This window comes from Carassius carassius, chromosome 43 (assembly GCF_963082965.1).
Source record: "Carassius carassius chromosome 43, fCarCar2.1, whole genome shotgun sequence".
NCBI lineage: Eukaryota > Metazoa > Chordata > Actinopteri > Cypriniformes > Cyprinidae > Carassius > Carassius carassius.
The window spans coordinates 23714257-23725847 of record NC_081797.1 but is presented as its reverse complement, the minus strand read 5'-3'; the positions used below and the strand labels follow the sequence as shown (position 1 = coordinate 23725847).

The following is an 11591-nucleotide window of genomic DNA, read 5'->3' as shown; positions in this document are numbered from 1 at the left end:
GTTTCTCCTGAGGTTCATCAGGACAGGCGCTTCAAGACGTGTCAGTATTGATAGTTTCACTAAAGGACATTTTAGATTTAATGGAGAAAAACACAGAAACGATGTCTTTAGGGAAACTGTTCCTTTACGAATCTAAAATAGCATAACTTTAAATGACACAATATGGTCAGCCAGTGCAAAGCGACCTCTGTGATGTGTTTATATATCCTGTGGGTTTGATTTCTATTTGACGAGGCCCACTTCTGCAGTGTGTAGCACTTTGTAGCAGACGTTTACTGAGAAGTGAACGTCCATCTTTACTAAGGAAGTAATGCTACTCTGTGAGTCTACAGAAACCTATGCTGCAGTTACTTTAATGCATTCTTGCCACTTTTGAGCTTCTGCCACTAACAATTATATGCCAGTCATGTAACATTCAGATCACGTCTTCACCTCATAAAACATCAGGGGAGCCTAGAGCCGACTGGAAGTTTGAGTTTCTTCCCAGTGGATATTTTCTTCTGCTTTCTGAGTGTGAAAAGCCAGAATGTGTTGTTCTGTGATGCAGAAGATGTTTATTGTTTCCCATCTCTCCTCGTTCAGCTGCTGTGTGTTTTATAGTCACTGACTGCACTAGCGTGATGTCACAAGGTCATGTGACCTCATGCACATTGTGATGTCATAGCCACACCTACGCATCGCATTTTGATTGAATACATTTCATTTTGTAACCACATTCACATTATTGTCGGAGTGAGTTCTTGCTGTGGAATAAGCACAATGATGCGATTAAACGTCTTTTTTTTTATATAGATTTCTTGGCCGAAGTTGAAGGGTTGATATTTTAACTGGCCAGTTTTTCGATCCTCCGTTCACTTCAGGTTTGCTTTGTGTAGCGTATGGCTGTGACATCACTTAGTTAAATGTTTGTTTAAGATCGGTGGGTAAGTTGATAATGAAATGAACTGTTTTCAGATTGTAGCATTTATTAAAGTCCAAGTTTGTAAAATGCAAACATTGAGTGTTGGATCTTGTGTGAATGTCCTTTTCAAGCTCTTAAGTTCAGAGATGCTTTTTAACACATGCACATGATTTAATTAGGGCTTCATAATGGAGCCAATTCAAATGAACTGCTCAATATGAAAAAAATAAATAAATAAACAGGGATAATAACCCATCCATGTTTGCCTAAAGTATTCCTTTTTTTTTATACACATGATAATTAGGAATACTGGGAATACTGAAACGGAGCAAATTATATAAAGTAGTATACACGAGCCTAGTAAAGTATCTTAAAGTGTATTTAAAATGTGTTAAGTTTGTAGTCTCAAATGTACTTAAGTGGCCATATATGTCATATATATATATTTTTTAAGTATTTTTTTTTTTATTAGACAAGTATAAGTATGAAAATGAAGTATACAATACAATGAAATGCATTGTTGTTTCTTCACAATGGCTAGTCTGCTAAAGTTATTATAAAATCTAAAAAAGGATTAATGCGTCATATTAAGTAAACTCCAATTACACTCAGAAAAGGAATAAATAAAAAGTTACAAAAGGTGCGTATTTGTCCCTAGATGGCAATATGTGTAATATAATATATATTTAATGTAATAAATTAATAAATACGTAAATTAAAAAAATTAAATACATGTAGTAATACATGAATAAATAGAGAAATACATAAATGGAGAAATACATGAATAAATAATTTTGTCTAAAGTGTCATTTTAAAATTTGCTATTTTTATATGGAGGACGAGAATTGACTTGAGTTTAAATAGACACGTATATGCAGAATTAATTAAATAGATGTAGAATTTCTTGTCCTCCATAATATCACCTATCACCCCCCTGAGGGTGTACAACATATTTTTGTGGTTTGGTTCCATCTAGTGGAGACACCTGAAGGATTAAAAACGCACGCCATATTACGTTTAAAATAAGTCAGTTGATCAATATCACCCGTCACATAAAATACAAGAAATGTCAAATTTATTCAAAATAGCCAAAATGTTCTAATTAAGAATACATGGTGTGTATTACGTAACAGCCATCTGTGCGCCTCACGGTGGGCGGGGCTACGCAGGATTCTCTAGGGCAGTGGTGGGCGTGTCGTGAGTGAGGGGCGTGGCTGTCAGGGTTCGTCATTGGACTTCCTCTCACGCTTTCTTAGTTAGCGCTGAATAATTCACATCAGAAGCTTTGGACCGAGAACAGCCAGGTTTAATTCATCATGGGGCTCACCAGCGATCCGAACTACCGCGAGCTGGAGCAATGGTTCAAATCCAGCGCCGGAAACCTCAACATGAGGCAGATGTTCGACGCAGAGCAGGACAGATTCAACAAGTTCAGGTGAAACACGCATCAAACGCGCTTCCTCTGCAGCATCACGTCTGCCGCGCATCAGCTCTTTCTAAGACTTACGTGTTGGTCATAAGGCCTATGAGCAAATCTGCTCTGTTTTTCTAAGGTAGCATCTTCATTTAATACCAGGACACATATTACTGCGCATATCGTTACATTTAGCGTTACATGTCATCTCTGATGTCGCAAGGTTATTGCCACATCAGGCCAATAGTCTCGAGCTCCAGGTTCTGGTCTCTGCACTGTTACACCTGCTTTATATCTTCATCTGCACTCATATGAACACACTGATGAACACACTGTTTCGCTGCTTATCTTAGCATTAAATCGGTGAAGATTGCCGTAATATCGGCTAGACGCATAACAAGGTCATTGATCGTCGCTCGCGTGCGTTGAGCTCTGCATGCACTGTAACGCTGCTCTTAATGTGGCAGCATACTAATATATGAGTTTATTTCATGACTGTTTCATTAAATGCACATTATCAGGCATTTCTCAAGTGCATCACTGCTGATGCAATCTCTTAAGGGAGTATCTCATACTCTGCTGCGATACTTCTGTATTCATATGTTGCATATTTACAATAATCTATTATGAGAGTGCATTAGCTGTTATAAGTTAAATTCGGATCTATTAAGTGCTCATAAAAGTCTGTAGTATGTATTTATTCTCAGAATAGTGTTGGTCAACAGAGGGCGCTATAGCAGCATGTTGTACGTGCCCTTTTGCACACACTCTCTTTTACACACACACACACACACACACACACGCACACACACACACACACACGGCAGAGCTGAATCAGTGCGTGAATTATACTGAACGTGTGGTGTGTGTGAATAGAAACACGTTTTATATTCATTCACAATATTTACATATTATATAGTAAGGATTAATTCGATTTAAGCTATTATATGTATTATAATATATATTCAACTCAAACGTAATTGTTATATGTAAGAATTGTACTTTAAACATGACCTCATTGGAATGAGCACGTGTTTGCGCTGCTGACGTTATAACGTGAAATTGAAGTATGAGCTATAGGATTCATTTATATAATAATAATGAACAGTAAAAATGTATATTTATTCTAAGTAAATTTAACGTTTATATAAAATAATGTATACATATTTTTATTTTATTTTTCCTACAAATTGTGTGCTAATGTATGTTAATATAAATAAATTATTTGGCGACTATAGTCTCTTGTTACTAAAAAAACAAAAACAAAAAAACATGCTAATTTAGTTTTGGACACTAAATATTAGATAAAATAATACAGTAAGCAAGATTTTGAAAGCTTCTATGTTTGTTTGTTTTTTCGCCATTTACATTTTTGTAAAGGATAGATCAGGAATTTAAATTGTGAGGGGAAGAATAATAATTTAAAAATATTTATTTGAGTGTGATTTCAGTTTCGAGAGTCATGTGACATTGCTGCAGTTCGAGCCTCACTGCTTAATATAACTGTGTGATGGGTGCGCCTAATAAATGTTCTCAAATGGCTCATTTAGCTTTCCTCGTCTGTTTAATTCATTTTTCCAGTCTTAACATTATTAAGATCCTCTAACTTGTGTATATACTAGGCTTGAATGATGCTCCTGGATTATCCGTGTTGTACATGAAGCAAAATTAAACAAATCCAGCATTTGTATATATCCTAATGATGTGTGTGTGGTTTGTCTTCTGAGCAGTTTACAGCTGACAACAGATGATGGAGACATTCTGCTGGATTACTCGAAGAATCTCATCAATGAAGAAGTCCTGCGCATGCTCTTCGACATGGTACGGTCCACAATCTTCACATCAGAATAATTTCTTCATAAAGTCAGAGTAGAGCGTGTTAGTGTTAAACAGCAGTGCAGGAGCAGAGCTGTTACTGTAATCTCTCAGCTAAGCATCTTTAAACCCCTCATCAGAAGCACTTGTGTGTGTGTGTGTTTATCCATCTCCAGATGTTAATTGGCTTAATGCATGTGTACTTAATGCTGCTACTACTGAGAATAGAATAGGTGAATGCTGTTAACCGTGTCACTGGGACACACGAGGCCTGTGTGTGGTGCAATGTTTAAGTAGTTTGGGCTTTAAGCTCAAAGTATACTTCAGTATTGATGCAATTGCTGGTGCTTGTCTGCAGCAAAAGTATACTTGTATACATAATTTGGCAGCGTAAACATGGGAGCAATGACTAATCTCGCAGTTATGAGAAAAATGTTAGAATTGTGTGATTATATAAACTCAGTATTCTGTCTTTTGTCAAAATTCTGACTTTACATCTCACAATTCCAAATTTGTAAAGCACAATTCTGAGTTTAAGTCTCACAGTTCTGAATTCTTTCTCACAATTCCCACTTTGCGTCTCACAATTCCCACTTTGCGTCTCACAATTCCCACTTTGCGTCTCACAATTCCCACTTTGCGTCTCACAATTCCATCTTTGCATCCTTGCAATTCCCACTTTGTGTCACACAATCCCGTCTTTGCGTCTCGCAATTCTGTCTTTGCGTCTCGAGGTTCAGCGTTTATGTCTCGCAATTCCGTCTTTTGTCTCGCCATTCTGTCTTTGCGTCTCGCAGTTCAGCGTTTGCGTCTCGCAGTTCAGCGTTTGCGTTTCGCAATTACGTCTTTGTGTCTCACAGTTCAGCGTTTGCGTCTCGCCATTCCATCTTTGCGTCTCGCAGTTCAGTGTTTGCGTTTCGCAGTTCAGCGTTTGCGTTTCGCAGTTCAGCGTTTGCGTTTCGCAGTTCAGCGTTTGCGTTTCGCAGTTCAGCGTTTGCGTTTCACAATTACGTCTTTGTGACTCACAGTTCAGCGTTTGTGTCTCGCCATTCCATCTTTGCGTCTCGCAGTTCAGCGTTTACATGTCACAGTTCTGACATTACATCTTGCAATTCCAATATTACATCTGGCAATTTCAACTTAACATCTCACAATTCCTACTATACATATTTTGCAAGTGTATATTGGATTGAGCTTGAGTTGCCATTAGAGCGAATATTTAACCTGACTCAGTACTTCATTTCAGTACTCTCTTCAGCCAATCATCATGGATCTCACAATTCTGGCTTTTACGTTTCGAAAATTCCAAATTTGTAAAGCACAATTCTGAGTTTAAATCTCACAATTCTGAATTCTTTCTCAGGATTTTGACTTTGCGTCTCACAATTCCCACTTTGCATATCACAATTCCGTCTTTGCCTCGCAATTCCGTCTTTGTCTCTCGCAATTCCGACTTTGCGTCTCGCAATTCCGACTTTGCGTCTCGCAATTCCGACTTTGCGTCTCGCAATTCCGACTTTACGTCTCGCAATTCAGTCTTTACATCTCGCAATTCAGTCTTTACATCTCGCAATATAGTCTTTGCTTCTCACAATTCCGTCTTTAAATCCTCGCAATCCCCACTTTGCGTCACACAATCCCGTCTTTGCATCTCGCAGTTCAGCGTTTACGTCTCGCAGTTTAGCGTTTGAATTTCGCAATTCCGTCTTTGTGTCTCGCAGTTCAGCGTTTGCGTCTCACAAATCCATCTTTGCGTCTCACCATTCTGTCTTTGTGTCTCGCAGTTCAGCGTTTACATGTCACAGTTCTGACATTACATCTTGCAATTCCAATATTACATCTGGCAATTTCAACTTAACATCTCACAATTCCTACTATACATCTTTTTCTCTGAATTGCAAGTGTATATTGGATTGAGCTTGAGTTGCCATTAGAGCGAATATTTAACCTGACTCAGTACTTCATTTCAGTACTCTCTTCGGCCAATCAAAGTAGAGATTGTGCAACTGTATCACTCTGATGTGGCATGTTTCTTGCAGTAATCACAGCAGCACACAAAGCATAAATGGTGTTTGTATAGTTCTTTTCATGTGTGTTTACACAAGTTCTGAGTCACATTAACCGTTTTTTTCCCCTGTCTCATCATGATTAGGCACGATCGGTGGGTGTCGAAGCTGCCAGAGAGAAGATGTTTGCTGGAGAAAAGATCAACTTCACAGAGGTAATGATATCTCAGTAAAACATCTCACTGAGAATTCACTTGAACTTGACTTTAGGTTGATATTGCAAGACATGTTCCTTCTAAAATTCAGTTCCACTTCCATCTTCTCTAAATTTCTATTGGCACATAGCAGAAAGTTCTGTTAAAACCCTCAGTTTCCTCTTTAACTCACTGGCTGTCCTTAAGCTACAGCATGTAATGTCTCTTTTGTGGTTCATGGTTATGAAAAATGTCAATAAAAAGGGAGCATAGTTGCTATCATGTGTGTTTAGGGTAGAGCTGAGCTGTGTGTGTGTGTTGGTTTATAGGGTCGTGCTGTTCTCCACACCGCCCTAAGGAACCGCTCTAACACTCCCATCATGGTGGATGGTAAAGACGTGATGCCGGATGTGAACAGAGTCCTGGAGCAGATGAAGGGCTTTTGCCATGTGAGTGAACATGCTTGTAACAACACACTCGGTTATAGAACACACTTTATTTTTTTTAATGGATTTTCACTTATTAAAGGTCCACTGAAGTGCCTTGAAACATGCACCGTTGTTTTCTGTGTTGATGTCAGTTTAACTGAAACAGGAAGACAAGGCGGGACATATAAAGCAGCCACGCCCCCTTTTTAAACAGCCAATAGTGTTAGTTTGTATCACCGCTTGGGCTAGAGCCGTTGACCTCAGAAAAGCCACATTTGACTGTATGACGGCCACAATCTCATGCATATTGCTATAAAACATAGCATTTTGTGTTAATCAGATGGGTCCGATACGTTTTGTGGTATGCGCCGACTCGTGCATATGATCCGCTCCGTTCTATCGTGTTTCTGGATCGGAGCAGACTGTGTGTGCGCGGTGGTTATCATGACAGTGACACAGCACGAAACCAGACTTCTTTCATATTTATTCATTTAATCTACGTGGACTAAGTAGTTTTATTTGTGTTGCATTTTAAAGTAATTCATGATTAATTTCAATGACTGGTGACTTTGGAAAACTGACATTGTGTATTTGTGTGTGTTATTTTGCAGCGAGTGCGCAGTGGCGAGTGGAAAGGCTTCAGTGGTAAAGCCATCACTGATGTAGTGAACATTGGCATTGGTGGTTCTGACTTGGTGAGATTACCATGAGCTTCCTGAGATCCAGTGGATGTTTACACATCATAATTGACCAAAAAAAGAGATTTGCCTATTGCTTAGACTGATCCAAGAGTAAATGAAGTGGAATAAAACTAGATGCTTGGAATAGCATTTATTATTATTATGTTTGGGTTTGTTCTTCAGGGTCCTCTGATGGTGACTGAAGCTCTGAAGCCGTACTCTAAAGGAGGACCCAACGTCTGGTTCGTCTCTAATATTGATGGCACACACATGGCCAAGACCCTCGCCCAGCTCAATGCTGAGACCACCCTCTTCATCATCGCATCCAAGGTAAAGAACAGTGTTTAAAGAAAACAATCTTGTACAGTACTGGATTGTTCATTTACAGTTATATTAAGCAAAACTGGTAATACAAAGTGACCAGGTTACTGTAAAGTACTACATTTCTTACTGTATTTTGTTTTTTAGACATTCACCACCCAAGAGACCATCACTAACGCTGAGACGGCCAAAGAATGGTTCCTCCGGGCCGCTAAAGATGTTAGTGCCTTTACTAATGTAACTGTCTAAAAAAAGATTTAAATTATGTGCGCTACATTATAGATGGCCATCTGTTAGTCTCATTCAACATTTTGTGTATTTTCAGAAATCTGCTGTGGCTAAACATTTTGTGGCTCTTTCTACAAATGCAGTAAGTACAGGGTTATGGCGGCTGTATGGTGTTTTCTGTTGCTGTATTAAGTAAAATCATATCTTTAAAAAAGTTACATGAATTTCCTGTCTCCTCACCAGCCAAAAGTCAAGGACTTTGGTATCGACACCAACAACATGTTTGAGTTTTGGGATGTAAGTATTTCTTGCATTATGATCTATTCTTGCACGAGAATGGAAATCTTCATTTTGATTGGCTGAAAATATGCCTGAAAGAGTGAATGACTGAATGCATGATCGCCAGTAATATTGGACTACTCTCTGATCCTGAATGCTCATGTTTTAGTGGGTCGGCGGGCGCTACTCACTGTGGTCAGCTATTGGTTTGTCCATTGCACTGCACATAGGTACGTCTGCTGTACGAACAGTCCTATAAGGCCTGAAACATACTGTATGCAAGTATGTGAACACAAATGCTTCTAGCTATGCAACTTTGATTTGGTGTTTTTTGGTGGTTGAACATAAAATCAGAATGCAATTGAAGTATGTTTTGCATTATCTGCATTGCCAGAGGGGGCGCTATAACATGTATTCCATATTAGCATCATTGTTATTCCCACAAATATGGCTCGTTTTGGTTAAATTGACTTAGTGATCAAGCTCTGGACAAACATTCACATTTATGTACTTGTATAGAGTATGTTTCTGGACTAACTTCTGCCTAAACCAAATTCGAAAGGCTGCTGCACACTTTCTTTCATCTGTAAATGATCCAGCAACTTTATTTATTTTCGTCTTATAGGTTTTGACAGTTTCGAGCAGCTTCTAGCTGGTGCTCACTGGATGGTAAGCACAACTGTAGTATGACTGTATAGAAGTTGAGCATTACTGTACATTTGCTCACTCCAAACTGTTGAGTTGAACTGGTGTGTTTGTGTTTCTGGGAGTAACCGCTCTGTTCTCTTTCTGTCAGGATAACCACTTCCGCTCGGCTCCTCTGGAGCAGAACGCCCCGGTCATACTGGCCCTACTCGGCGTCTGGTACGTCGACTTCTTCCAGGCCGAGACGCATGCCCTGCTGCCCTACGACCAGTACATGCACCGCTTCGCTGCGTACTTCCAACAGGTCGGTCTGATGAGGCTTCAGGAAAGGACCTCATAAAGGTCATCATTTCTGATAGTAGAACTCTTTGTTGAGTTGTTGATGATCTTTCAGGGAGACATGGAGTCCAACGGGAAGTACATCACCAAGTCTGGCACTCGTGTGAATTACCACACTGGACCCATCGTGTGGGGGGAGCCAGGAACCAATGGACAGCACGCCTTCTACCAGCTCATTCACCAGGGTCTGTGATCCTAGCCCTCCCCTCAGGACTAGTTCCTAGTTGAACTGACATGTTAATGCCCATTTGTGATGTGTTTATCACAACAGATCTTAATCTCCGCAGGCACTCGCTTGATTCCGGCTGACTTCCTCATTCCTGCTAAGAGTCAGCATCCAATCAGAGATAATCTGCATCATAAGGTACTCCGAAAGTCTATGTTGTTGAGGATATGTCTTCGTTTTCTGGTTCTCTTGGGCATCTGATGCCCCGGATGTTATTTGAGCTGTGTTTGTCTAAGCGGTACATCTCCTTTCACAGATACTGATGGCGAACTTCCTGGCGCAGACGGAGGCTCTGATGAGGGGAAAGACTTCCGAAGAGGCCAAGAAGGAGCTCCAGGGTGCTGGGATGTCTGGAGATGCTCTGGAAAAACTCTTGCCCCATAAAGTGAGTGCTTCTTTACTTGAAAACCAAGTGTTGATACACAATCATTTGTATCTAAACTGGAACTTTAGCTTGGTAGTTGGTGGACCTTCATTGACTGTGAAATCAAAAATATTTGTTGTAGAGTGAGGGGAACTAAATAGGCTGTTTGGTAATATGAATTAAATAGTTTAATTTAGCCTAATTGTTCGCAATTATAAGGTTAACAGATGTTTTTGGAGTAAGATCAATTTCTCTTTCATGAGATTACTTCCTCTTTTTGGCCTGGTTTCATTTCTCCGTGTTGTTAACTCTTAACCGGGGTGTTTCTAGGGGCGTGATATTCAAATGATGATTGTTTTCTGCCGCCACATTTATCAACGTGCGATCATTCATGTGTTGAGACTGGCAGCATACAAATGTTTCATGAACCACACGTGAACTCTGTTGTAAGTTGACTTGTAAGAGTAAGCTCAATTTCCCTTTATCTCTTTAAGATAGCCATCATTAAATGCTGCTTTGACGCGCGTGGTTTTGTGTTCAGCAGGGAATCATATAATTATTTTCTATACAAGTTTATTGTATTTCGCAGGACTTCTTCCGCCATACCGCGCTTTGCAGTTTCTCAAATTTTTATAATAATATTATGAATGAAGTACACACCGCGATGCAATTCAGTACAGAAAACCGTTTCTGTGCGAGCAGTCAGTGAAGAGCATGAAAGGATGATCATTGAAGCCAATCTCAGAAGTATCTGTTGAGTGCGTGAACACAGTGACCAATCAGCACTGTTTAAGAATCTGCTCAACATCGCTCAAATCTTTTTTTATTTAAAATTTCCGTATTGAATAGTATCATGCTCTGTACTTTTGACAACACTAACTACCATACATCTGGTCCACTTTTGTATAATTACACATTGATATGTTGTTTTTGTTTTTTTAGGTTTTTGAAGGAAACAAGCCAAGCAACTCTATCATCTTCAAGAAACTTACTCCTTTCATGCTTGGTGCACTCGTTGGTGAGTATCAAACATAATATACCGCTGCTTCCTTTTGTAGATGTCCATTGGTTTTGTTGACCCCACACTCATGGACAATATGATGTGTTTCAGCCATGTATGAACACAAGATCTTTGTGCAAGGTGTGATGTGGGATATCAACAGCTATGACCAATGGGGGTGAGTTTTTCAGCTTCGATTAGGTCCAGTTCAAAAGTTGATCTGAAACTAAACTTTTCCTCCATACTGTGATCACCTTGTTAGAAATTGTTTGCTTTGAGAAATCTGAAGTTTCAGGCAGATTGTTTTTATCTGTCCCATCAGTGTGGAGCTCGGCAAGCAGCTGGCCAAGAAGATCGAACCCGAGCTGCAGGACGACGCAAGCGTTTGTTCCCACGACTCCTCCACCAATGGACTCATCAGCTTCTACAAGAAAAACCGCTCTTAAATGTTTCCTCCCCTTTAACCCTACCTCTGCTGGGACCCTCATCCAATGAGATTAGTGAATTATGTATTAACGCTTGGCATAGTTCAGAGAGTGAACCTAGACACGGAGGACGAGCACTTTATGTCTGTCATCATCTATAAGCCATGAGATTCTTGTGTGTTGTGTTGGATTTGACTCGATCATGTATCTGTGGACCAGTATGGATAACTATCTGTTTGCACTGTGCATTCTAGATGGATTTTATGTTCTCCTTTGGACCAAGGAACCACAATAAATGTATTATTTGTCACCTTCCTTGCCTGGCT

The 11591-nt window shown here is 39.7% G+C and overlaps 1 protein-coding gene across 1 annotated transcript; it reads left to right on the top strand.

Moving 5' to 3' along the window:
• The first annotated feature begins 2146 nt into the window (after positions 1–2146).
• Positions 2147–11580, top strand: gpia (glucose-6-phosphate isomerase a). Its single transcript, XM_059535757.1, has 18 exons — positions 2147–2336; positions 4046–4136; positions 6283–6351; positions 6660–6779; positions 7370–7453; positions 7622–7768; positions 7907–7978; positions 8085–8129; positions 8231–8284; positions 8436–8496; positions 8892–8935; positions 9063–9215; positions 9306–9435; positions 9538–9614; positions 9733–9861; positions 10783–10858; positions 10952–11018; positions 11163–11580. Exons 1-18 carry the CDS (start codon positions 2218–2220, stop codon positions 11284–11286), a joined length of 1662 nt encoding a protein of 553 aa, XP_059391740.1. The 5' UTR covers positions 2147–2217; the 3' UTR covers positions 11287–11580.
• The last annotated feature ends 11 nt before the right edge of the window (positions 11581–11591 follow it).